Source organism: Leishmania major, chromosome 35 (genome assembly GCF_000002725.2).
Source record: "Leishmania major strain Friedlin complete genome, chromosome 35".
In the NCBI taxonomy this organism is placed as follows: Eukaryota; Euglenozoa; class Kinetoplastea; order Trypanosomatida; family Trypanosomatidae; genus Leishmania; species Leishmania major.
The window spans coordinates 583,151-606,991 of record NC_007284.2 but is presented as its reverse complement, the minus strand read 5'-3'; the positions used below and the strand labels follow the sequence as shown (position 1 = coordinate 606,991).

The following is a 23,841-nucleotide window of genomic DNA, read 5'->3' as shown; positions in this document are numbered from 1 at the left end:
CGCACACGCAAACGGGGAAGCACGGTACGAGAACAGCAAGCGAGAACCACGTCCAAAGCACGTTGCAGATGGCGAGCTGAAGACGCGGAGCTGAGAGAGCGAGGCCGTTTTTTGCTGGGGTCAAGACTGCTGAGACACGTACGCGTGCACGAAAGCACAACCCGTCACGGAGCCGCCGCTGCAGATTTTTCTCTCGCTTTGTTTGTCGTTTGCGTGATGAGGAAGCGCGCACACAAGAAGACAACCGTAGAGGCGCGCGATCGCTTAACCCGGCCAAAAACAATCGGGATTAAGATCACAACCAACCTCGAGAGAAAGGGGAAAAAAAAAAGAAAACCGGATGAAGGCAGCACGTCGGAGGTGAAGAGAGCGCGTATGGGGCTCGCGTGTAGGTGGCAGGCAGTCGCTAATTTACTTTGCTTCTGGTTAGTTCGTTTGTTGGTGTGGCTGTTGAGAATTGGGTGAGGGTGGCGCTACATACGGGGATGAGGACACACGTTTGCTGAGAGTCAGCGTGCGTGCATGCGATGTATGTGCAGACGCAGAGATGCACGGGAAGCGTGAGAGTGAAAAAGAACGATGGAGAGAACCAATGCGAGAGAGAGAGAGAGCACCTCACATGGAGGTGGGGTAGCCAACCCGCGTGAGCACTGTCTTCGCCGGGGGGTGCACCACCTCGAAGCGCCCCTTCTTTCCCCCTTTTCACTCCGCAAGAGAAGGATGGGAGAGGGATGTGGAAAGAGGCGGAAAAGACCAATGAGTAAGCGTGACCAGACATGTGTCCATCTGCATAGCCTTTCCTTCGACCATGCGCCTCTACGCAGCGACAGTATTGTCTTGTGCCTTGTGTCGTTGATCGCTTGGCTTACTGCGTCTTTTACAGTGAAAAGATAAGAGCGCTTGTGCCGCACACATACGTACACAAGCGAATCTGCTCACGCTGCGGCGCCATGCGCGAAAGTCTCCGTGGGCGCCTCCAGAGCAACCGAAAGTACGAGACCAGAGCAGAGACAACTCGAGCGAACGGCGAAGATGAAAAGGGAGCCGATGTATGGAGGAGGAAGAACGTCGCGCGGATGAGACCGCTCCCACAGGCTGCCTTGCGCTGTCCCCTCCCCCCCCCCCTCTCCGATCGCTTCAGCACCGCCCGCTCCAGCTTGCTCGTTTCTACGCGTCTCGGCGCCTCTTAACCTTCTTTGTGGGGTCGAGCTCAGACTTCTTCGCCGAATGCGCCTTCAGCTTGGTGAAAGACTTGGCTGCCGTGCGACGACCTGTACCTCCGCGAACACGTGAAGCTCCGCTGTCTGTAGCTACGGACGGGTTTGACGCATCGCCTTCTGCATCCGCGTCGCTGTGGCTGGCCGCCTCCACTTTCTCGCGAGGGCGCCGCTTCGCCTTTCGCTGCTGCTCCGCCTGCATCACCATCCGCCGATACGTCTCGTTCATCGAGCGCTCCGCTCTGCGCGCCTCCACCTCGGCCGCACGCCGAGCACGCCGCTTCCCCTCCGCCTCCTCCACCAGCAAGTCCCAAGTGAACCCGTCCATGAAGCGCACTGTCCACAGCTGACCGTAGCACCGACGCTGCCGCTTCACGTCAATCGCCTGCCCATTCATGCACAGCGCCGCATGCTGCGCATCGCTAGCGGAGGTGAACTCCATCCAGCCCTCCTTGTACTGCAATGGGAGAAGTGGTCCGCCCGGGCGGCGCGCCTTCTTCGGGAAGGGAATGAACTTCATGCGACGAATCTCGCCGTACCGATTGAAGTGCAGCCGGATCTCCTGTGGTCGCATGTCGCGCGGGATGGTATTAAAATAGAGCACGCCGCGCTGCGACGGCGGAGCGTAGCGCTCCTCTAAAAGGCTCATCTCCCGGCCTCTTGGGTCTCTCCTCCCCGTGTGCACGTGTGCGTGCCGATGTAAACGACCAGCGAAGACAGAAAGGCGAAAAAGAGAGTTCAGCCTTGTCCACAGTGGTGTGTGGCGAAGGCGGCGGAACGAGGATGAGAAGAGCGCGAGGCGTCCGCTCTTCTCTCTCACTCCCCTCGATGTGCGCACCTGAGTGCGCGACTGGGTTCGTGTATTTGGATGTATGTGTGTGTGTATGTGTGTGTGTGTGTGTTTCTTGCGTGTGTATGCACGTGAATGGATCATGCGCGGAGGACGGAGACACGTGGAGGATGTGAAGCGGCAGCGAAACGAATACTAGGAAGGGGCAGAAAGTGTGCAAGCGAAAGCGAGTCGGCAGACGAGCGCCAGTGTCTGTTAGGCGGCGTCCAGGACGATCAGCCTTTCCGACAAGAAGCATTCACGTGAGTTGAACGCGATTGAAATGAGGAAAACAGCTGGGAGACTGCAGCAGAGAAAGGCAAAGCACACCTCAAGCAGCCCAGCCGCACGCACGTAAACACACAGCTGGGCATCCGTGCACGTGGCGCTGTTCACTTCGAAAATAAGCTCACACAAGTGAAGTCATCAACGCATTCATTAGCTCATCGATATACCTTCGCTTCTTCCGCACCCTTCCACATCTCACCTTACATGCTGCCTATGAGTGCGCGTCTTGTACGCACTGCAGCTTGCTCGCACATTGCTGCGCCGTCTCGTGCAGCTCCTGCATAGCTTCACCGAGTCGCGTTTCTTGGTAAAGCGGCAGTATTTGCATGCCTGGCGCGCTCGGGGCAGCCATGCTCGTCTTTTTTTAGTCTTGTTGCCTGTGCGTCCGCATCGCAAGATGTTTCGGTATTGTCTGCTGATCCCCCTGTAGAAAGAATGGGTACGAGCGTGTAAGAAGGGGATGGGCGGTGCGGGTGCATGTATATGAGTATGTATGTGTGCGTGTGCTTATGTGTCGCGGCGGACGGGTGCCACCACGACACATAAACACACGCACACATACACACACACTCCTCTTAGGCTGTTTTTAGGCCCCTCTTCCCCAATAACCATTCCGCACCGATCGTGTGAGGAGAGGAGTCAAGAGGCAGGCCAGACCGTCCATATGAGCGAACGCGTTGGGGAACAGAGGCAACGATAAACTCGTGATCATCACCGAAAGGGAGCCGTAAAAAGGCAAGGAGGAGGGCGGAGAAAAGCGGAGACAAACAGAAGGAGGGCGATGGCACGGTCAGTGACAACTGCCACACGCAGCCATGGCTAGCAACTAAACAAGGGATGACAACACAACGGAAAAAAAAAAGATGGCGCTCAACGCTGAGCGTTTCACAAAACTACTAGAGGCAACTCAGACTGGGAAGAAGAAACCAATAAGAGTCATTGCTGGTAGGCCTACACACAAACACAACGAGATAGAGACGCACAAACGGGAACTCACTCACACACATACACACACACACACCTAGATCCACCACACTCGCATGCAGAAGAAAGAAGTAGAGAACACATCATGAATCAGGCACAATGACAACCAAAAAAAAAAACAGAAATGTTGATGCTCTCTCACGTGGCAAGCAAATGTGTGTGTGTGTGTGTGTGTGTGTGTGTGTGTGCGTGAGAGAGGAAATAGAATCAGCAGCGAAAGCACGAGCAAGAGGAGAGAGGCAAAACAAATATATAAAAAAACCGAACAGACAGAAATAGAAAGCAAAGGCAGAGCGATCACAAGGATGCGCATGTCCAAGAGAGAGAGAGAGTCGGCATTGGAAAGGGAGAGGCAGGTAACAGAATGGGAAGGTCAGAAGAGCCAAAACACACGTGGAGAGCGAGAGACAGCCGCAGTAGTCGCGTTCGACACATCGAGGGATCGGTGAGGCCACAAGTCTATCAAAGTCACCCCTTTCTATGTCACCCGTGCGAGCACGTTGCTGCGCGCACCCACAATGAAAATAAGCGGAAGGCGAACGCACATACGTGAGCGCGTTCCCTGGCTGTGCTCTCTTTGGCGTCTCGTCCTCCTCCCCCCTTCCCTTCCCCACGCTGGGCACAGGATGACAACTAGCATGTGTACTCGCTTGGCAAGCTAGTCGGCGAAGTCGGCGGGGGCCGCGACGGCGGCTCGGAACTCTTGTATGTGACCGACTTGCAGGAATGCGGCCGCGAGCGTGGCACCGGTGGCACCGCCGCGTTTGACACGGTCGGCGACTCCAGGCACGACTTAACAAGGTCATCAGACGACCTCGTGTGCGACTTAGCCGGGTCCACGGGAAGCGGACGGGAAGGCAGGTGTGAAAAGTTCGAAGCATCCGCCCAGCGACCGCCGGTGCTGGGGCCTGCTGATACTAATGCAGAAGTGCTGCTACCACTGTCACTGGGACTGTGTGTCGTCTGATTGCGCTTCATGCGCTTGTTCAGCTCCCCGCTGAGCAGCTCGCCGAGCTGGAGGTGTGCCACGGGCAAGGGAGTGATGTCGTCGTAATGCACAGGGGAGAGGTAAGCGAGAAACAGCGACACACCTTCATAACTGGTCAAAGTCTGCGCCACGTCGTTCGTCCTCGCAGCCTCGTCGCTGCGAGCCGTGCGCGTGCGCCCTAGCTGGTCGTGCTGGAATACAATGTGCCAGCGCTCCTGGTCGCTCGTGATGACGTGGATGTTAACCCGAAAGCAACGGGCGGCAGCGTTGAGGCATAGCTCATCACCCCAGGTTCCCTGCTCCTTCATCGCTGTCAGGTACTTCTTCCACTCCGCCGTGCCGTCGAAGAGGATGGCGTAGTCTTCCGAGTGCTCGCTCATGTACGCGGTAGCCAGGGATCGGACGAGGTAATGCAGCCGTGGCTGCCCAAAGAGCTGGTTTGCCAGAGCCCGGAAGAGGCAGTTGCCGTCCGTCTTCTGCAAGTTGCGGGAAATGTGCAGCCGGTTCAGGCGGGAAAGCAGCCGTTTTTCATTATTTTCGATTTGCTTCTGCCGCTCCAGCTCCTCCAGCGTATGGGCGTCGTTAACGCCAAAGAGGATTTGGTCGTCGGGTTTCGCCATGGCAGCACCGCCTGCTGCAGCGCGTGAGTCACCGCAGTTGTGGTCACGGTCCTTGCTGCCGCCCTTGCGCCGCTGCACCGCACTCTGCTGCGCCGTCACCATACCCGCATTCCTGGTCTCCTTGTCGATCTTTGCCTGGCCAACCAAGATGTCATTCGGGGTGTTGTACGCGCCGCAGGTGGGACAGTAGCGCAAGCCATCCTCGCCGCGCGCCATGTGGTGCAGTGCCGTGCACTGCGAGCATGCCCAGTAGCGCGGCTGGCGGCACGACGTGCAACGGTCACCGTCGAGGGTGTTGAGCCCACCGCACTCGCGGCAGTTCCAGATGCAATGCGGCTCGCCGGTCTTGCACCTGCTGGCGGGGTTCTCCTCAGCCGACGGGGCGCCTATTATGCCGAGGGAGCAGCGCGCCTTGCAGACGGGGCAGGTGACCTCGCCTGGATTGACAAACCCGCACGCCTCGCACTCGCGCGCGGCGGCCGCGTTCAGGAAGGTACACAGCGGGCAATTCCAAAAGGACTTAACGCTCTTCGTGAGGCTGGCGGCACCACCGCTGTGAGAGCGCCGCGTCGCCGACAGCAGGCGCTGCTCCTCCTCCTCCCGCCGCAGCCGCATCATGGCTGAGCTCATCACGAACGATGCCTGCTGTGGCTCAATTACCTCACCGTACATGCTGGTGAGTAGCTCAGCAGTTGGAGACGACACGGACCCTCCCCTTTCGTTCTCAATGCTGCCGATCAGCTTCAAGAATCTCGCGTCACTCGCGCGCCTGGCAGGTGTGTTAATGATGGGGAGGAGCAACGACAAGTACGACGCTCGGAAGCACGTAAAGCAGAGGTGGATGCCTCCTTGTAAACGGAAGCGCAAGGGACTTGCTCGGTTGCAGAGCCAACACAGTCGCAGTGCCGCAGACTTGAGCTGCCTATCTCCGGTAGTGCCGTGTCCATCATCATGCTTGCTGCTAGTTCCGGCCGCCGAAGCCGCAGACGATGACGACACGTCAGCACCGCCCGCGCCGAGCCGCTCCCGCTCGATCTTCTTGTTCAAGAGATTATCTACGTACTCCATCCGCACACTGCTGCTACTCGGGGTAGGCAGGTGAGTAAGTCGAGTACACGTACAAAGTGCAGAAAAGAAAGAGAAGAGCAGCAAAGAAGAACGGCGCAGCGGAGATGCACCACCTGAGCACTGCCGCTACGTGCCTCTACTACGGGTGCTGGGCTACGAAAACAGCCCCGCTAAACAACAGAGAAAATGTAGAACACAGATATCGCAAGGGTAGATAGAGAAAAAAGGGGTGTTCTGTGGAACGCCACCGCGCAGAGGCCGACACAACAGCCACAACTCAGCAAAACCGATCGCACAAAAAACAAATGCAGTGATGCCGCACAGCTGCACACACGCATGCGTTGAAGATGCGAAAAAAAAAAACACGCTAAAGCCTCACCCCGTGGATCTGCACAAGCGAGCGAGACCGTGAGAGGAGTGCGGGATGCGGGAAAGGGACGCACACGGGACACAAAAAAGTAGAGACGGGATGAGGAAGCGTTCGAGACGACTAATGTACTGCTCCTCGCTCAGGCACTGGAAGTCGATCGTGGTGGGTGAGGCGTGAGAGTCCGTGACCACCGTCACCTTTCTCTTCGGCGTGCCTACTTCTGTTCGCTTCGTTTGAGAGTTCGTGCTCCGTCAGAGGCCAACTGAACAAACGGCGGCGCTGTCGTGATGCAGAGGAGGTTGCCACAGGCACGTTTCTTTTTTCGTTCCTCGAATCGAGCCGGACCCGCCGGCCCTCAATCCTACGAGCACACACACAGTACTTTTTTTTTGCCCACCCCTGTGATGGGCTTCACTCCTCTCCTGCGCCACGATGTCCGTGAGAATGAAGCTGTAAACGTCGGGGAGACGAGATCCGAGTAAAGCTCGCACACGGAACAAGCAGACACGTGCGTATAACAGCAGTTACTGAGGCGCGAAGGAAAAAAAAAGCGAGTGCGCGTTATGAAGGACTTTACCAAGGAGGACAAGAGAAACAACAAAGACACTTGACGAGGTGTGGGGGTACCCGTACAAGGCAAATTCGGCGTATGTGTGTCTGCTTCGGCTCCCCCTCTCGGTATGTGGGCGGCAGTGCTGCTTGTCGAAGAGAGAGAGAGAGAGAGCGAGGGCGCGGGTGTGCGCGAGCGCGAGGAATCACAAAACGTAAAGCAAACAGACAAGAAAAGCAATGCGACTAAAATAGGCGTAAATCCACCCTGAAGAAGGACGAGATCAAACAAAAACGCAAAAAAAAAACGGAAAGCAGCCACAAAGCCTACACGATACAGAAATAGAATGGGGCGAGAGAGAGAGAGAGAGAGTTCTACATATATATATATATATATGTGTGTGTGTATAAACAGTTATATAGAGAGAGGTGTGTGTGTGTGTGTGTGTATGTGTGTGTGTGTGTGTGTGTGTGTGTGTGTGTGTCAAGAAAGAAGCAAACACACAAACACACACACAACAACAACAACAACCGCAAGAGCAAAAAAAAAGAGAACGGCACGCAACAGGACAATAAGGAGGAGGGAGGGAGCAAAGAGATGTGTGCGCGCTCACGACCCAGTCAAATACACGCGCACGCCAAACAAACGGAGTGAACAACCGAGCTACAACGCACTCACCCACACGCGCACACAAATACCAATGAAGCAACGGACGGGGGAGTGGGCAGGTCTGAGAACGACGCGGAAGAGCGGGAAGATGAAGATGTGAAACGAAGAGAGGGTCTGGATAATGACTCAGGATTCCGCTACACGTGGTTGTTGGTGCACCCCGCAGGTTTGTGGTAGGATGTGAATGCGCGTATGGACGCGCATGGTGTGCATGCGATGACGCGAGTCGCCGCAAGACAAAAAAGTAAAGGGGAAGAGAGGGACGGTAACGATTTTTTTTCCGATTTGTCATGGTAATGAGCCGTGAGAGGGATCGACAAATTCACGTATCTGCCGTGTTCGCTTCGCCTCTCGGGCAGAGCGACTGGGAGAGCCAAAAAGAGCAGCGTGAAGGCGCGCACACATGACCATCCCTGCCGCACTAGGGGCTGCCCGGTTCTCCGCACAAAAAGGTAAGCGACACCTTTGCCCTTCCAATGCTAGGTTGCTGTGCTGTCTTTGCAGCTGTTGCAGTGCAGGGTCGTACCTGGAGAGGGGAGATGACGGGAAAAGAGGGCGAGCCGAAGGGTAAGTCGCAGAAGGGAGAGGGGAGCACCGAAAACGTCTGCACAAAGTCTCTGTCTCTGTGTGTGCGACAAACTTCTTCCTCTCCGCCCCCTCCCCGTCACCGCCAATGCACAGGCCAGGCACCGGTCCCTTCCTCGGCTGGCCTTCTCTTCTCCACGATTTGCTCCGGGGCTCACCAGTGTCTGAGTGTGCGTGTGTGTGTGTGTGTGTGTGTGTGTCTCCCTTCTCTTTTTGTTACTGTTGTTTTAAGCCCGTCGGTTTGCTGTTCTTAGTAACAGTTGCTGAGATAAGGAACAAAGATGTGCGTGTGCCTCTTCCTCTTCATGATGCGCATGTGGGGTGTTCTACAGATGATCCGGCGGAGATGGCAAAAGAAGAATCAGAGACAGAGAACCAACATAGACTAAAACTGCTAAAGTATCGTGTTTGCATATTTGTGTGTGTATGTGCGCGCGTGTATGAGTGTGGGCGTTTGTGCACTTGTGTATCAGCGGCGGGGGATCATACACACGCATCATACACACACATCATACACTCCTAAGTAGTTAAGAACTATCACGAAACAAGTGGGAAACGCAAATAAGGAGACCAGGAAGAGCACAGAAAGCAACCCTGCAAAGGGGGATAGCGACATATCAAGGCAGTGGCACACACACACACACACAAACTCACCTACACACACACATGTACACACTCACACCCCTGTGCACATCTCTTTGCATCGTCGCTCACGTCACCTCGCCCATCCCTTTCTCTCCTTGTACTCGAACTTTTCCCCTTTTATCAGTCAAACATGAAACGCCAGCTCAGACAGACGATCCATGCACACACACACAAACAAACAGAGGCGCACACACTGGTATGCATGAGTGTGAGCGCGTGTCCATGGGAAGGTGTATGTGCTCCTACAACCTTAGAGAAACCCAGGGAGAAGGGAAGACAGACAGACGCGAATGAGGTCAGCACATAACATGCGGCGGGCCATGAAGTACGGCAACACGGAACAGCAAAATGCAGTGCAGAGAGAAGGTTAGCCTCTGCGCAAATCGAGTGCTGTAACTTGTACTGTGCGCCGTGTGTATGCGCGTGGCATTGTCGCTCTTCCACACCGACACCCTTCCGCCTGTAATCGAGCCGTACCCCTTTCTCAACATGTCCCTCCCCTTCATCCTTTTCGCCCTCTCACTGGCATTCAGTCGCCACGCTCTAATACCAGTACTTGTACGACCAGTGCTGCGTCCAATCGTAGTTGGGAATGGAGGAGATGTAGCCGAGATAGCTGTACACGGGCTTGCGGCCGTAGAAGTAGTGCTGGAGAACCTCCTGGACGTTGCTAGCGGTGGTGTCGTCGATGCGGTCGTACATCTCCGTCAGCGGCACGCGGCGGCCGTAGTGCAGCACCTGGCGGCCAATATCCTTGGCGGAGTTGGCGCTACCGTCCATGTTGAAAAGCAGCTGCGCCTTCATGTTCACCTTCGCCTGCGCGAGCTCGTTGTCGTGCAGCATCTTCTGCGCAATACGGCACCACTCGGCGATCGTGTACTGCAGCACCTCCACAATCACACCACCGTCGCCCGGGCCACCCATCGCCTGGCGGCCCACCACGTACATGCCGCACAGGCCGACGTCCTTGTAGCTGTGTAGGAACGGGTTCGCGGTCTCGATGGACTTCTCGTTGAAGTGGGTGTTGGTCGGGGTGGAGTGGTCGAGCGAGGAGAAGGTCTTCAGCACGCGATGCATGGCGTGCTGGCCGAGCTCGTGCTGGGAACGGTGGAAAGAGCCCGGAATCTCGCACGCGAGGGCGAGCGGGACATTGTCCTCACACGCGGCGCCGCAGGTCTCGAAGCCCCAGGCCACATTCACCGTTTTGTAGCGCAGGTTCCACAGGCGGTACTCACCACCGACGTAGCGAGACTCTGGAATCACGGTGGCGACCTTCTCAGGAGCCCTGGGGAGGTCACCAAAGTAGCTCTTGGCGGCCTTCTCCAGGACGGTGTGGTCGACGCCGCCGCTGCCAACAACGACGACACGGTTGCCGCCGAGGGTACTGGCGCGGTAGTTGCGCATCTGCTCGGCCGTCACCTTATTCACACCTTCCTCCGTGCCGTAGAGCGGAGTACCCACACCGTACGGGGTGCTGTCGAAAGCGCAGCGGTGCAAGTTGTCCATGACCAGATCGTCGGGGCGCTCCTCAAACAGGTGCTGATCCTGGTGCACCATGGCGCGTGCCTTCACGATGTCGGCATCCTCCATGCGAGCGTTGCGCACCACGTCAGCCAGCAGACTGACAGCGCGGTCAGTATTCTCCTTGGTGACCTTCATGTACAGGTAGGTCTGCTCGCGACCCACGCTCACCTCCAGCTGGCCGCCAAGCTCCTCGACAGCCTTCGCGATCTGCTCGCATGACTGGTTCGACGTGCCAAGGAAGCCGCACTTCTCCAGCACGCGGGCCGTGCCGGCGTAGGCAATCGGCTCGTAGCGGGACCCGGCGTCCATCCACACGCCGACGGTCGCGAGCTTGGATAGCGGGTTCTCCTCGCACGCAACGCGCACGCCGTTGCCGAGTGTCGACACATTGGTGGGCGGGATCTTGCTGAGGACTTCGCGGAACGCAGCCGAGGTCGCGTGGTTCGACGCCGGACGGGCGCGCTGCACCAGGGTGGAAAAGCTAACCGACATCACTGATCGAATCCTTAGAGAACTCTGTGTGTGTGCGTGTGTGTTGCGTATCCTCTAAGAACAACAACCCAGAAGACAAAGATGCGTCCTTCGCTAACTTGACTACTGCATTGGCATAGCCGGAATCATTATCGGCGGCGAGGTACGTAGATGGTGGTGGTGAGGATCGATGGTCGTGCGTGAAGAGAACAAGAAAAAGGGCGTGGAGAGAAGAAAGAGCATGGTTGGAAGAGCAAGCGAGCTCACATCCCACGCCGGTGCCAGCCACTCCCCTGATCAAAACAGGGCAACATCGGCCGCCCGTGGGAGCCATGCACTCCTCGCAGACAAGGTCAGTGCAGAGAGTGGAAGCCAGTAGCTGACCAAGAAGCTGGACCGCACATGTTGAGAGTAGTCGGAAGCACGCGCACACACATACACATATATGCACCTACACGAGCGCAATGCAGTGCGATACCTGACCAAGAAAGAGAATAAATCACTTGGTGTGTCTCAAGTTGTACACACACACACACACGCACATGCTTCAGCAATTTACATGTGCTCACGGAGCCTGAACCACGTAAATAGGGCTGCGTAGCGGGGATCCTCTGCCCTACAGTCCTTCCCCTTCGCCTTTTCGTTGCATTTCTCCGCCGCTTTACTCGCTGATGCCGCGCCCCCAACGCAAGCGCACTGCTGCCGGGAGACCGGCGCCCGCGAAACAAAAAAAAGCTGAAGAAGCGTGTTTGTGTACTCGTACACGTGTGTGTGTGTGTGTGTGTGTGTGTGTGTATGTGTGTATGTGTGTGTCGATGGAGGGGAAGGGACGGGTAAAGGTAAAGAATGGGAAAGGGATCTTTTAGCCAACAAACAAAAGAGGGCCAAGGAGAGAGAGCCCAAAAACGAAGTGCGTAGGGCGGGTGTGAGATGCCTACAGTGCTAGGGAAGGAAACGGCGAAGAAACGACGGATGTGGCGAGCAAAACGGTAGTGCAACGAGTCACAGCCAGCGCCGAGGCTGTGCAGAAGAGAAAATGAGGAGAGGCGAAGCCCTGCTTCGCTCCGCATTGCTGTGCTGCTGCCTCTTTGGTGCGCGCTTCCGTCCACCCTTGTTATCATGTGCATCCCACTTTTGCCCTACTTGCCACCCGGAATCTTCTCGATGCCAACCATCGTCCGGAAGAGCACGCCGACGTGCGATAAGTCACAGAACGGGCTGTTGTCCGTGTGCTTGCAGCGGCACAGCAAGTACTTCTTGGAGGTGTCCACCGTAAACTCCTTCGGCTTCAGGTCTGTATTGTGCTCCTCATTGTACGCACGGTGAGCGCCGTCGCAGAAGGGCTGCGTCTTGCTCAGCCCACACGAGCACCAGTAGTACTTCGTACCAGCCTCCAGTTTCACCATGCAGGGGGTTCGGTTCGGCAGGTGTACGATGCGCCGAGGGTTCTTGGGGTCCACCTTCGTCTTCCACGAGGCGGCTAAGAGATGGCAGCGCTGCATCTTAGGGAAAGCGAGGATGGTCTCTGTATGAGCTGCAGTGCGATTGTGTCTGCGTTTGCGAATCAAGTTGCCTTCCGCATAAGAAAGGGGCGCACTGCAGCGTGGGGAAAGAGGGAATAGAGATGCGATACAGCCAGCAAAGCAGGACTGGTCTCTGCAATGGTTTGTGCGTGTGCGCAAGCGAGTGTATATTATTTTGGGGGAGAAGGGAGAGAGGCGCACACGCGAGAAAAAGGAAGCGGAGGAGAGGAGGGTATCATATGAGCAGTGCACAGGGACCATCACAGCTGAGGAGGTGGCGGCGAGTGACGTTCCAGGTGAAGCCGACGAGCGTGAGTTCGAGGGGGTGCACAGAGGGAGGAGACGCAGAAGCACGGGAGTTGCGTAGTACTGCTCCCCGAATGGCTCGGGTAGCAGTACTACCGGCCATCCGGCAACCAAGACAACAACCACACCACCGCTTTACCTTCGCGCTGGCCATACTTTGCAGATTTGACCAAAGGTCTCATGTGTCACCGCGTGGGGTCGAGCCAACAAGCGAGAGCAGCTGTGGGAAAGCGATATCCAGCAACGAGAGCAAAGCTGAGTAGCTCAACGGCAAACGAAGAAGAGAGAACCACACGCACGCACACAGGAGAGAGTGGCTAGCAGACGAAGATAGCACACACGCAAACAACAACGATGGAAGTAAAGTGCAACGGAGGTGAGAGGAGTGGTAGATGCGGAAGGACACCGTGGAAAATAAAAGGCGCGCACGAAGGTGGAAGGGGCGACATGCACTTGGCTTTAACGAAAAGGCAATTGATAAAGTGTCATGAAGTCTGTCGTGTACCCTTCGTCCATTCAACATCAGAGACGCGCGCGGACATCGACGAATCACGGAGGGAAGAGGGGAAATGCGCCTTGGCAGCAACAAAACACACAAAAAAAAAAAGGCTGCCGCACTGGCGAGCGAGCGGGGGGGGAGAGGTTCAAGGAGACAGGCAAGCAGGGAAAGGAGGAGGAAGAGGAGGAGAGACCGTGAGGAGTCAAAAAGAGGATCGGCACAAGAAGAGGGACGAAGTGAAGCGACACACGTAAACACACACACACACACACACACCATCCACACCACCGACTCCTGCGCACGAAAAGGCGACGCGGCAGCCACTAAGAGAGGCGGGAGGACGAAAGGACGCTAGACAAACAGAGAAGAGGAGAAAAGAGCAGATTCACAACGCGCACACCCATGCATACACATGTAGCTTTCACGGGGGGGGGAACAGAGGGAGCGAAGACAGTGGACAAGAACTACGGCTCACGTCTCATTATCGGGGGTGGTAGGGGACAAAGTAAGAGCAGCTGTACAGCGTTGGTATCTTGAACTATGTTCGCACATGCGTTTGCAAGTTGTTGTCGGTTGCTTCTCTTCGCCAGCAAAAAAGAGTGACGCAACAACAGTGCGGCCACGCCACGCAGAGCCGCAGAGAAAAGGAGTGCGAGGGGTGCACGCGTATTATACCCACGCGCATACTCATACTCCCCTCCCCCACCTCTCTGCCTTCCCCAGGGTCATCTTCAAATCCGGCCCACACAGACAAAATTACCTCCCTCAGTCACAGTACCCTATGTACCACTCTCACACGCTTAGCCGACGATGCTTGCGCAGAGAAATGCGAGCACAGTTTTCTTCTCTGTCCTCAATCTCTAAATAGCCCTCATGATGCTGGCAGCCTCAGTGCGTGGCATCTCAGGGTCGAGTGCCCACTCTTTGTGGGGAAGTCGAGGAGCCTGCAGCTTGGTCCACGGCGCGGCTGGCGGACTCTTGGTGTCGACACGCAGGTCTGGGCCTGCTCACTGCGCATCGTTTTGACGATACAAAGAATATTGAAACACCCACTCCCGTCAAAGGCGCGCGGGCTCCGGAGAAGGCGAAGTGCACCCGCTGCCACAGACTAACGGCGGCGCGTCCCACCTGTCGCGGCACATGCGCGCAGGCCGTCCAGCCACGCCCTCCAGTCAGCAACGCCACCCCTGAAACACGCCCCAAGATCCACTAGTGTGATCACTGTGCGCACGCGCTGCCATGCACAGCCAGCATGGCGTTTCGCACCCAACCAAAGCATCCAGAGGTCAGCGGAGTACGAGCGATGGGCGAGAGAGGCGTGCAGAGATCCAATGCGAATCAGCCGCACAGCGCCTGTGTGCCAAGCACGCGGCATCCCCTCTACATCCGACCAGATGGGCTGATGCGGCACAGATGCCGGAGGCATGACGAGAGCACCCCCGAATGGCACCACCGTGCCCTCCAGACCCGAATGTGACGAGTCTTCGGAGCAGACTATGGAATGCCACGGCTTGAGGCAACGGAGGGAGAGGCATGGCATACGGGCAGGGTGTGCAGGGGGTCTCAGCGGGCCCTGGCCTGCGGCCGGTCAACTTTCTCCCTAAACTCATCCGGCATGCACCTGGGCAACACCCTGTTACATGCACGCCAGACGCCACCGCTTTCTGCCCTCCAGCAGGACCCTGAGCACGTCCCACCCGGATCAGAGCGTGCGATGCAACCAGGCCCATCTCGCGCCCATCGCACAGCACGTAACCGAGGACAGAACGATGAAGGCCAATCAAGAACCCGCTAGGCGCGTGGCCCGATTCAGCGGCAGATGATTTCGTCCTAGAGGACCAGCACGCAGCCGTGGTACAGCAGAGGTATGTGCGCTGCGGTTGTGTATGCGTGTATGCGTTTGTGGACGTGCTCGTGGTGGCATGAGCACGTTGACAAGAAAATGTTCCCTAAAGAGGCTACACGCGCTTCGGCCTTTTCGTGATGACGCTCTCGAAATTGCGGAGCACAAAGGCCTCCGCACGTTTTTCCCGTCCTAAGGTCGCCATGCCATCGCGCCGCTCCTTCATGATGATCTCGCGCTCCTTCTTCTCGCTCGCGGTGAGTTCCTTAATGAAGCGCTTGCGCTCATTCCTCAACCGTTTTCTCTCTGCCGCGTCGAGGATGTCCAGTAACTCCCCCCTGTCATTCTCAGAAAGGCTCACCTCACTATTGCGGGGAGTCATGAGAGTCTCACTGATCACCGTCCCCAGCGGGGCTGGTGGCTCTGTATCTGAGCCTGTCACGAAAAAGGAGGGATTCGCGTCTTCACCATAATGGGCAGCGAGGTCGTCATTTACGTAGAGGGTGTGGCGGCTACGGTGGGGCTTGAAAACGCCCTTGATGGCCGCAAAGAACGCCCCTGGGGTCTTTCGCTTAGACGGCGCAGCGGCGTTGCCCGCTTCCTCAGAGGCGACGTGCGACCCCGTAGCCGCGATGGCCGACGTAGAGGTCGTGCCGCCACTGTTGGTGTCCTGCGTCTGCTGAGGAGTGGACGCGGTGTTGTCTTGGGCGCCATCCATCTCTGGCGTGTAGAGGTAGTACACCGTCTGACCGTTCTCATCCACGTATTCGCACACGTAAGATCCCTCTGGCACTGAGCCGTCTATCCAATACTGCCCTGCCTGAGACTCATAGTAGTACGTGGTCGCCTGTGAACTCGTGTGCGCCGTCTCTGCGTCGGCGGCGGGTTGTTGCTGTTGCATCGAGTCCTGCAGCTCCTGCACGTACCAGTACATGTCGCCTTTCTCGTCCGTGTAGCAGTAATACTGCATCTCGCCGCCCCCCTGGCCGACAGCCTCATCTACTCCGGCGCTGTCCTCGCGCGCGTCGATTCCGTTGTGCTGATGCGCAGAGTCGCCGTTTTCACGGTCCTCTATGCCGTTCTTCAAACTCACAATGTCATCCGCACCGCCGACGCGTGACGTGTCCGCCGCACGTGAATCCTCGTTTGTGCCCTCGGCGGTGGCATCTTCTACACCCGGGGCCAAGGGATGGAGCGCTTCGGAGGTCGGTATAATACCCCCATCGTTCACTCGTGTGAAATGGGCAGGTTGCCGAGCATGCGGCATAGGGTGCTTGCTCCAAACCTTTGCAAAGATGCCCTTGGAGGCGGAGGAGAAGCGACTGTGACTGGTGCGATGTCTGCCAGACGTAATAAGCTCATCGGTGCCGTGGTGCCGACGGGTGACCGGGCAGCACACGCTGCTGCCGCGGGTGAAGCCGCAGTCCATACAGGTGTCTGTCCCGACATAGATGCTGTTCTGCATGTGGTCCTCCAACCCCTCCGGATTCTGTGCGGCGCCGAGGCTGCTGCCACGACCGCCTACCGAATGTGGAGACGTCGAATCGCTTTGCGATGTCATGCTGCGACTGGACGGGCTGTTGCGGAACAACCTTCGAAGCGTTCCTAATCTCTGGTGACGCTGGCCGGACGCGCCCGCGTCAGCATGCCCGCTCTCCATCGGTCTCACAAGCGCGATATTGAGGGAGTCCACGCTGGGTGAAGCGTCGCGTTGGTAACGGAGCTAGGGAGGGAAAACGGTGAAGATGGCTGCGGAGACAGCAGCTTTGACTGCAAAGAGAGACAACCTGAGAGAAAAAAAGGGACCACACACACACACACATACATGCATACATGCATGCATAGATTTTTTACAAAGGAAGCCACGCCCGCTGCACGGAGAGCAGAGTCGGTGAGGCAGCGATGGGAGGGGGGGTCGTGAAACTCAATAAAAATGAAAGGAGGAGCCCGACGAAGAAAAGGCAACACAAGAGATGGGAAGCCCCCGAACAATACGAGAGAGCAGCCGAACAACAAAGGTGCCGTGCTCAAGGTGCGGCTGGCCTTCGACTGAGGGTAGCAGGGGGGAGGGGCTTTGGAAAAAAAAGGTGGGGCGAAAGGCGGACAAGAGAAGGACAAGCAGACAGGCCGAGAGAGCGAGAAAACGACAAAGAAGATGACAAACACTTACTGTTCGCTATTATTCGTATTAGTACCTTCTGACAGTGCTCTGTGCAGGTGCAGGTATGTGTATAGCTGTACTTGTGTAGGCACGTGTGTATGTGCTCCACGTTGAAGGAAACTTCAACGCTTACAATTGAGAAGTTGTGCCTCACTGCCGCTGTGCCTGGGGTTGCTTTGCGAGCGATTTGTGCGTGGGTGTATCGAGATGGTAAAGGGGCCAAGTGTATGAGTGAATCGTTTTGAGACCTGCAGATATACGCGTGTGTGTGTGTGTGTATGTGTGTGCGTCTGCACGTGCGTGTCTCCCCACAAGCGCGGGTGAGACAGATGCAAGGACGTAGAGAGGAGAGAGACGGCGCTGCTCACAAGATAACGGCGACATAAAAGACGGCAAGTTAGCCTGGGAAGCACCTCGGATTTCCACTCAACTGAAAGACCGAAAAGAAAAAGGTCTGTCACTCTGGTTGATCTGTTCGTTGACTTCTTCAGCAGTTCGAAAACAAGTCGAGCGGCGTGAAACACCTGCCAACGGGGGAAAGGAGAATAGGGGAAGGGGGCACAAGAAAAAAAAGAAAAGGGGAGCTAAGATGGACGCACCACAAGCCTACAGCGTGAAAGAGCGAGAGTTGAGGGTAAGCGCTGTGAAGGATAAAGAAGATAGAACAGGACAGCGAACCCAACAAACAGAGTAAGAAGCACCTTTTGGAGGCGATAATAATACACGGATGGTCGTTTACGGAAATGGTTGTGTGGGTGTGGGTGTGACTATTGGCATCTATGTATGCATGCCAAGTCGAAGATGGTGCAATACGAAGGAAGCAAAGTGCAACGGTGGGCAGTGAAAATGAAGGGAATGGTGCAGGCAAGATGCACCCTCCATGACTCTGCGCATCGTCGCAGATAGAGGGGCGTGAAAGGGTGGCAACGCTTCATCAGGCAATGGAGATAGACCCAACCTACACTGCCTCTCCCGGGAACGCTGTAAAACATGAGAAAGCTGTGCACCAGTATCGAGGTGCCCAACGAGGTGAGTGCACGTGAGCGTGTCTCCCGCGCTAGCAGCCTTGTGACCCCCGCCTCTGATTGATTGACACTTTCTTGTTGCTTGTTTCGATCCGCGCAAGTGGGTCTCATGTCCATTGAATACGGCTTGTGCCCATAGAACAAGTCCTCCTGGCGGAGTGCATGTGTATGAGCCTGTATATATGCGTATGTGTGTCTATGGCGTACCGCGGGCACCGAGACGAACGTGGTCTGTTCAGACTAGGTAAGAGAGCACGAGAGAGGGAGGGGTCAATCAGCTGCGTGAATGTGTAGCAGCGCGCCTTCTACTGCTTGCCTCAGCACCCACGGCCATAGGCACTGTTGGTGGTCCTGTAGGTATCTGTCTCAGGCGACCCACCGACAACGCCGCGGTGACCAATGTGTGCCTCCCTATGAGCAGCTACCGCTGCTCTAGCCTCCGTCGCTGACCTCCCAGGCACTCGCTGGCAATGCGTACGTTCGAAAATCGAAAAGTGCTGGTGCGTCGCCACGCAGCCTCGTGGGGCGGGTCGACGTAGTGGAACGTACAAGGCATCCAGCGGACCAGCTACCTCGACAAGGGCTGCAGAGCCCATGAGGTGTGAGTCCTTCGCGCGAGACGACGAGGCTGCCCGCAGAGACAGGACTGAGGGCTGAAGCGAAGGATCGCGAGTCGTCTCCGCTCTCCATGACGAATCTGTAAAGTCAGAGCTACGTGCGTCGTTAGGAGTTCGAGGCGTCTCGCTGCCGTGATCGCAAGAGCCGCCCCTGTCCCTAAAGGGCGTCGGCACCGGTGTCGACGCTGTAAGTGATTCTCCACGCGTTGCTGCTGGCTGACCCAGTGAAGCGCTTTCTGGAGCGCATGCCTTCACGTCACTGCCGCCACGGGCACGCGGGGCCAACAATACGCTGTCGGAAACCAATGATTGAGAAGCTCCGCGAGTACCACAAGCACTGAAGGCAGTTGCCCGCAGGTTCATTGACCGCGAAGCTGCATGCGCTTGCTTATGTTCGTGTCGCAAAGCTGCTTGGGCTCCAACTGCAGCCAAGCTGCTACTTGACGCAGGCTGTCGTGCCGATGCAGTAGACAGACGTGATGCGTTTGCGGAGGGCACCGCAGAGCTGGCCGCGGAAGAACCGCGTGACGATGCACGGCGCGATGTTGGTCGATCCGACCGAGCATTGATGTCCGCTAGCATTGCTGGATGCATGCCGAACTTTGTCCACGACGGGTTGTGCTTCAGCCGATACACGCTGCACGGCGACAACGCTGCCGGAGCAGCAGAGGTGGAGTGGCTGTCCGCCATGACAGCGTGACGTGTGCGTCTGCGTGTGCGTGATACGATGAATGTGTACGCTTTATGAAAGGGAAAGAAAGGGGAGAAAAAGGTGTGCGTGTTGTCCAAGGGAGAGACTGTGAACCCCGCCTTAGCGCCGCGGGGTCTGCACGCGTTTCTCTGCTTCTAAAGAGGAGAGAGGACAGAGAAGCACGACGAACACCGCTCCTCCTCACTTCATCTGCTGTCTTTCGCAAGAGACCAAAATGGAAAGCGAAATGAAGGGTGGGTTGGGGGGGAGGGGGGGGCACGAAGTAGCCAAGAAGAGAAGAGGAGGGGAAAGGGTTGTTCGAGTATTGGAGTGCTGCAAGAGAGGTGTCTGTGGGCCAACGGGGATAGCAGAGAGTCCCCATTCGTATATAGGCACAACATACCACAGACGCTTACGTGAACAAAACCTCGAGTCAGCCTACGTGTGTGTGCCTGTGCTTGCGCAATCGTGTGGATAAAGAAGAAAAGGAAACGAAGGAATAACGCACCGAGAGGTACGAGCGGCATCGTTTCACGTAACTGAGCACTGTGTAGGAATGCCCCCGATACGCGAAACCCGTGTGTATGTGTGTCTATGTGTTTGTGTTTTCGTTTCGGAGACATGTCAATATAAGGATGTCACTGACACCTCATTGCATCGCTGTGCGTGGGGGAGGGGGGAGGGGATCGACGCCCAAGAGGGTGATGCACAAACTCTGCAGGTGGCACACAGGCACACACGCTCGAGGTACGCGTGAGTTGATAAACCGTTTTCATGAGGTAGCGCGCGTTGTAGAACGGCGGGAAATCGGACGCGCATTCGCCGCCAAAGAGCTACCTGCCGGCGGAGCAGCGGCGCCGCTCCCTCCGTGGCCACCGCCATCTCCAGAAGACGCTCCGCGCGCGCTTGATGACGACGCCACCGACTGACGCGTCGTTTTTCTCATAGAGAAGGACATGGCGCAGGCGCAGGACTCGTCGACTAGCTCATTGCCCACCACCACAAATGCGGATCCCTTCAGCTCACTGTGGTAGTCCAGCGTTGCGTTCGCGAGTTTCGACGCGCTGAGAGTGTCCACGACTACGCGCGGTGACGGCTGCGCGCCAGTGAACGCTTCGTCGCTGGGCGATACCGCGTCCACCTCTGCGATAGCCACATCCCCCTCGCAACTAAACTCGTCGTTCTTTTCAAAGGAAAACTTGTAGACGTAACCGTGGCAGCCGCCCGAGTCGATGGCGAGGCGAAGGTAGCGCGCATCATTTGTAAATCCCTCCTCTGAGTTTTTTCGCGTGATCTGGGCCCATGCTCGCGGTGAGACAGAGAAGCTCTTGCCATAGAAGTCAGGCAACGTGGTCGCTGGCGGCGATCCATGAGCCGTTGAGGTCGACGAGCCACTGGCCGCGGCGGCGCACCAGCGACGAAGGGAGAGGCGAAGCATCTCTACCCGACAGGAGAGTTCGGCAAAGGGGGGACAATAAAGAAGCGACGAGCACGTGGTCGCTTGAGAAATCAATAAAGACGTGGATCAAGAGGCATTCCTGTTGTGACTTCTGCTCGTGCATGTAAATGCACGTATGGGTTTGTGTGCATGTGCGCGTAGGCATGGCAGGTCAAGGGGGTGTGGAAGCCGTCAAGAAAGGCGGCAGGAAGAAGAGGAGATGGCGGAAAGCATAGAAGCATGAGAGCGTCGACTCGAAGAAGTAGAAGCGTACGCACAGGCGCGCGCACGCACGCACACACACACATGCACCCGCGCACTGGAACGAAGGAGAGAGACCCGAAATAGAAAACGGGAACAGCGGCGCGAAGCTCCTCCCCGGTGATGGCAATGACCTCACCGGAATTGAGTAAGGTTTACGAACAAGGCAAAAAAAAAAACACGGAAAAGAGGGAGGGTTATAAGCGTGCAAACGCTTTGCATGAGTCACAGGCGGTGGTCCGTTCCCCGCCCCTCCCTCGCCTCCCCCACCACCCTACATCATCGCCGCCCCATCACGCCTGCTGCTCATGAACAGCTGACCGTACGCCGCTGGGCCACTAAACCCCACGGCTGGCCCTTTCGCCTCCCGACGCTCCTGTTGCTTCGCTGAGGGCTTTGCGCAGACGGAAAAGGAGAAGCTGCTACCACCATCGCTAACTGAAGGACAGGGAGAGCAAAAGGTGATCTGGAGGGTCGTGAGATGATGAGTCGGCTGAGCATGCGCTGTACAACACAACCGCATAATCGACACCATATAATGAGAAGAAATACACTTGAACAACACAAGGAAAGAGCATACGGTTGTAGACGGTACGGGTACGCAGGACATCAGCGGCGCTCGGCATCCGCGAGCGAAAACAAAGGTGCAGAGAGCGCCTCTACTTGAACGTCAAAGCCATCTCGCAGACTCGCCGACTCTGGTGCCTTCAAGGCAGCCCTAGTCCCTCTTGACCTTATCTGCCTTCTTTCTCGAGCGTGCGTCGTACCATTCCATGAGCGGCTCCATCACGATCGCCAGGAAGAGTAAGAAACTAAAGAACCCAAGCGCCAGCACCGCAATGTCGAACACGAAGTCCTCGTAGTTGAGCGCTTCGTACATCAAAGCGAAGCCAGGGTAGTGGGAGAGGTACTCGGCGACGGCGCCAGCGACAGACAGCTTCTGCGCCTTGTACACACCCGCCAGTACATCCTGGGCGAATTGCGCGATGAGCTGGTGCTGCTCTCCACCCACCTTCCACGGAGTGTCCATCTTAATTGCCTCAAAGCGCGGTACATGAGTACGCATCTTGAAGAAGCGGTCGCGCTTCGTGTCGATGATCATGACAGCCGGCAGCTGATCCAGCTCGATGTCGTAGCGCGAGCGCCACACCTCATACTCCACCACGTCGATATACGACCATGAAACGCGAGGGGTGCGCATCTCCTCGATTGACCAGTCGCTTCCGTGCTTTCTCTCCAGAGCGGCGTTTTCGGCCTGTGTTATTTCGCGCAGCACTGGCACAAAGTCCATGTCCTTGTCGTCGATTGGGCGATTCGTCATAACCACACCCAAGTAGTTCTTGGGGTAGTACGCGAGGGTGGCGAACATGGCCGACGACGCGTCCTCGACGGCGTGGAAGCCGTGCAGGGCCAGAAAGTTCTCGAGGGACGTGCTCATTGTCAGCGTATCGGCGTCGACCCGACGGGTCCTGTGCTTGGACGACCTCGCGACACTGCGCTCCTCCACCCACGGTCCCGTGTAGCAGTGAGGCTCGCGGTAGCGATCGGAGAAGACAACCAGAGCCTCACCGCCTGGGCCGCTGGCCTTACCCGCCGCCACGCACGCCTTCGCCTTCTCCACCACTTTTTTATACTTGTCACTGGCGTGCTCCGCCCAGCCCTCCGCCTGCGACTTCTCGTAGATGACGGCAAAGCGGATGTTACTAACGGACGCGGCGCCATCGATGGCGTGGCTCCAGTGGGCTGTGCGCTGGCTCTCAGGCGCGCTGGAGGATGTGGCTGGCACGTAGACGTAGCAGGGCACCCGCGTTGTGCCGCCCTTCTCCTCGACCTCATTGAAGTGTGACACATCCGTGACATCCTCCGAGAAGCTCCCGGTGTCCACGGCGTTCTGGAGGTACGTTGAGAACTGCATGAAGCCCTGCTGGGTGTTGCCGCCTTCGTACAGGTGCCACTGCCTGCCCTTGCCGGTGGTGTACAAAAGGGTGGGGAAGCGCTCCACGTCGAAGTACTCCGAGACCGCCGTGTTCTTCTGCACGTCGACCACCGCGAAGTTGCTGTGCGGCACCTTCATCAAATCCAGCTGCATGCTGGCATTCAGAAACTGTGGCAAGAGAGATTTGCAGTGAGGACACCACGGCGAGTAACAGAGAACAAGGAACGCACGCGGGGTTGCGCGCTTGCTGGGAAAGAGGTAAGACTCGAAGTTTGCGTTGTTCAGCACTACCATGGAGTCAGGTAGCTTGTAGGTGGTTATGGTGCCTTCAGAGATGAGCTCCAGCACCTCCGAGGCATCCTCGCCCACATTCCCTTCCGCCAACGCGTGTGAGAGGCACAGAGTTGCAACGAAGACGACAAGTACGAACAGCGGCGTCTGCCGCAGTGCACGGTGCAGAGCTGGCTTCATGTTTCCTTTAATGCAGGCCTACACCTCTGCTTGTATGTATGTGTGTGTGTGTGTGTGTGTGTGTGTGTCGCTAGCCGGTATTGTGCAGTTGTTGTTGTTTCCTCGCAGCTGACAAGATTCAGAATATGCGAGTGAGTAATGAGCAAGCGAGAAAGAACGCGGTTATGTACCCGCGCGTGTTGGTGCTTCATCGTGTGGGGAGGAGGAGGGAAGCGAAACGTTGGAGAGAGAGGAAGAAAGGAGGGGAACAGCCAAGGAAGGG

General features: G+C 56.8%; 8 protein-coding genes across 8 annotated transcripts; all 8 read right to left on the bottom strand.

Moving 5' to 3' along the window:
* Positions 1–1,167: 1,167 nt before the first annotated feature.
* LMJF_35_1400 (conserved hypothetical protein) lies at positions 1,168–1,866 on the bottom strand (the record flags this gene model as incomplete). The annotated part of the gene is made up of 1 exon (XM_003722485.1): positions 1,168–1,866. The coding sequence occupies one exon, from the start codon at positions 1,864–1,866 to the stop codon at positions 1,168–1,170; it is 699 nt and encodes a 232-aa protein (XP_003722533.1).
* A 2,085-nt stretch (positions 1,867–3,951) lies between these two features.
* LMJF_35_1390 (conserved hypothetical protein) lies at positions 3,952–5,994 on the bottom strand (the record flags this gene model as incomplete). The annotated part of the gene is made up of 1 exon (XM_003722484.1): positions 3,952–5,994. The coding sequence occupies one exon, from the start codon at positions 5,992–5,994 to the stop codon at positions 3,952–3,954; it is 2,043 nt and encodes a 680-aa protein (XP_003722532.1).
* Positions 5,995–9,356: 3,362 nt separating this feature from the next.
* On the bottom strand, positions 9,357–10,829 carry LMJF_35_1380 (metallo-peptidase, Clan ME, Family M16; the record flags this gene model as incomplete). The annotated part of the gene is made up of 1 exon (XM_003722483.1): positions 9,357–10,829. One exon carries the CDS (start codon positions 10,827–10,829, stop codon positions 9,357–9,359), a length of 1,473 nt encoding a protein of 490 aa, XP_003722531.1.
* Positions 10,830–11,947: 1,118 nt separating this feature from the next.
* On the bottom strand, positions 11,948–12,310 carry LMJF_35_1370 (hypothetical protein; the record flags this gene model as incomplete). Its single annotated transcript, XM_003722482.1, has 1 exon — positions 11,948–12,310. One exon carries the CDS (start codon positions 12,308–12,310, stop codon positions 11,948–11,950), a length of 363 nt encoding a protein of 120 aa, XP_003722530.1.
* Positions 12,311–15,094: 2,784 nt separating this feature from the next.
* LMJF_35_1360 (hypothetical protein) lies at positions 15,095–16,444 on the bottom strand (the record flags this gene model as incomplete). Its single annotated transcript, XM_003722481.1, has 1 exon — positions 15,095–16,444. One exon carries the CDS (start codon positions 16,442–16,444, stop codon positions 15,095–15,097), a length of 1,350 nt encoding a protein of 449 aa, XP_003722529.1.
* Positions 16,445–18,482: 2,038 nt separating this feature from the next.
* On the bottom strand, positions 18,483–19,472 carry LMJF_35_1355 (hypothetical protein; the record flags this gene model as incomplete). Its single annotated transcript, XM_003722480.1, has 1 exon — positions 18,483–19,472. The coding sequence occupies one exon, from the start codon at positions 19,470–19,472 to the stop codon at positions 18,483–18,485; it is 990 nt and encodes a 329-aa protein (XP_003722528.1).
* Positions 19,473–20,245: 773 nt separating this feature from the next.
* LMJF_35_1350 (conserved hypothetical protein) lies at positions 20,246–20,911 on the bottom strand (the record flags this gene model as incomplete). The annotated part of the gene is made up of 1 exon (XM_003722479.1): positions 20,246–20,911. One exon carries the CDS (start codon positions 20,909–20,911, stop codon positions 20,246–20,248), a length of 666 nt encoding a protein of 221 aa, XP_003722527.1.
* Positions 20,912–21,890: 979 nt separating this feature from the next.
* On the bottom strand, positions 21,891–23,579 carry LMJF_35_1330 (conserved hypothetical protein; the record flags this gene model as incomplete). Its single annotated transcript, XM_003722478.1, has 1 exon — positions 21,891–23,579. One exon carries the CDS (start codon positions 23,577–23,579, stop codon positions 21,891–21,893), a length of 1,689 nt encoding a protein of 562 aa, XP_003722526.1.
* Positions 23,580–23,841: the final 262 nt, after the last annotated feature.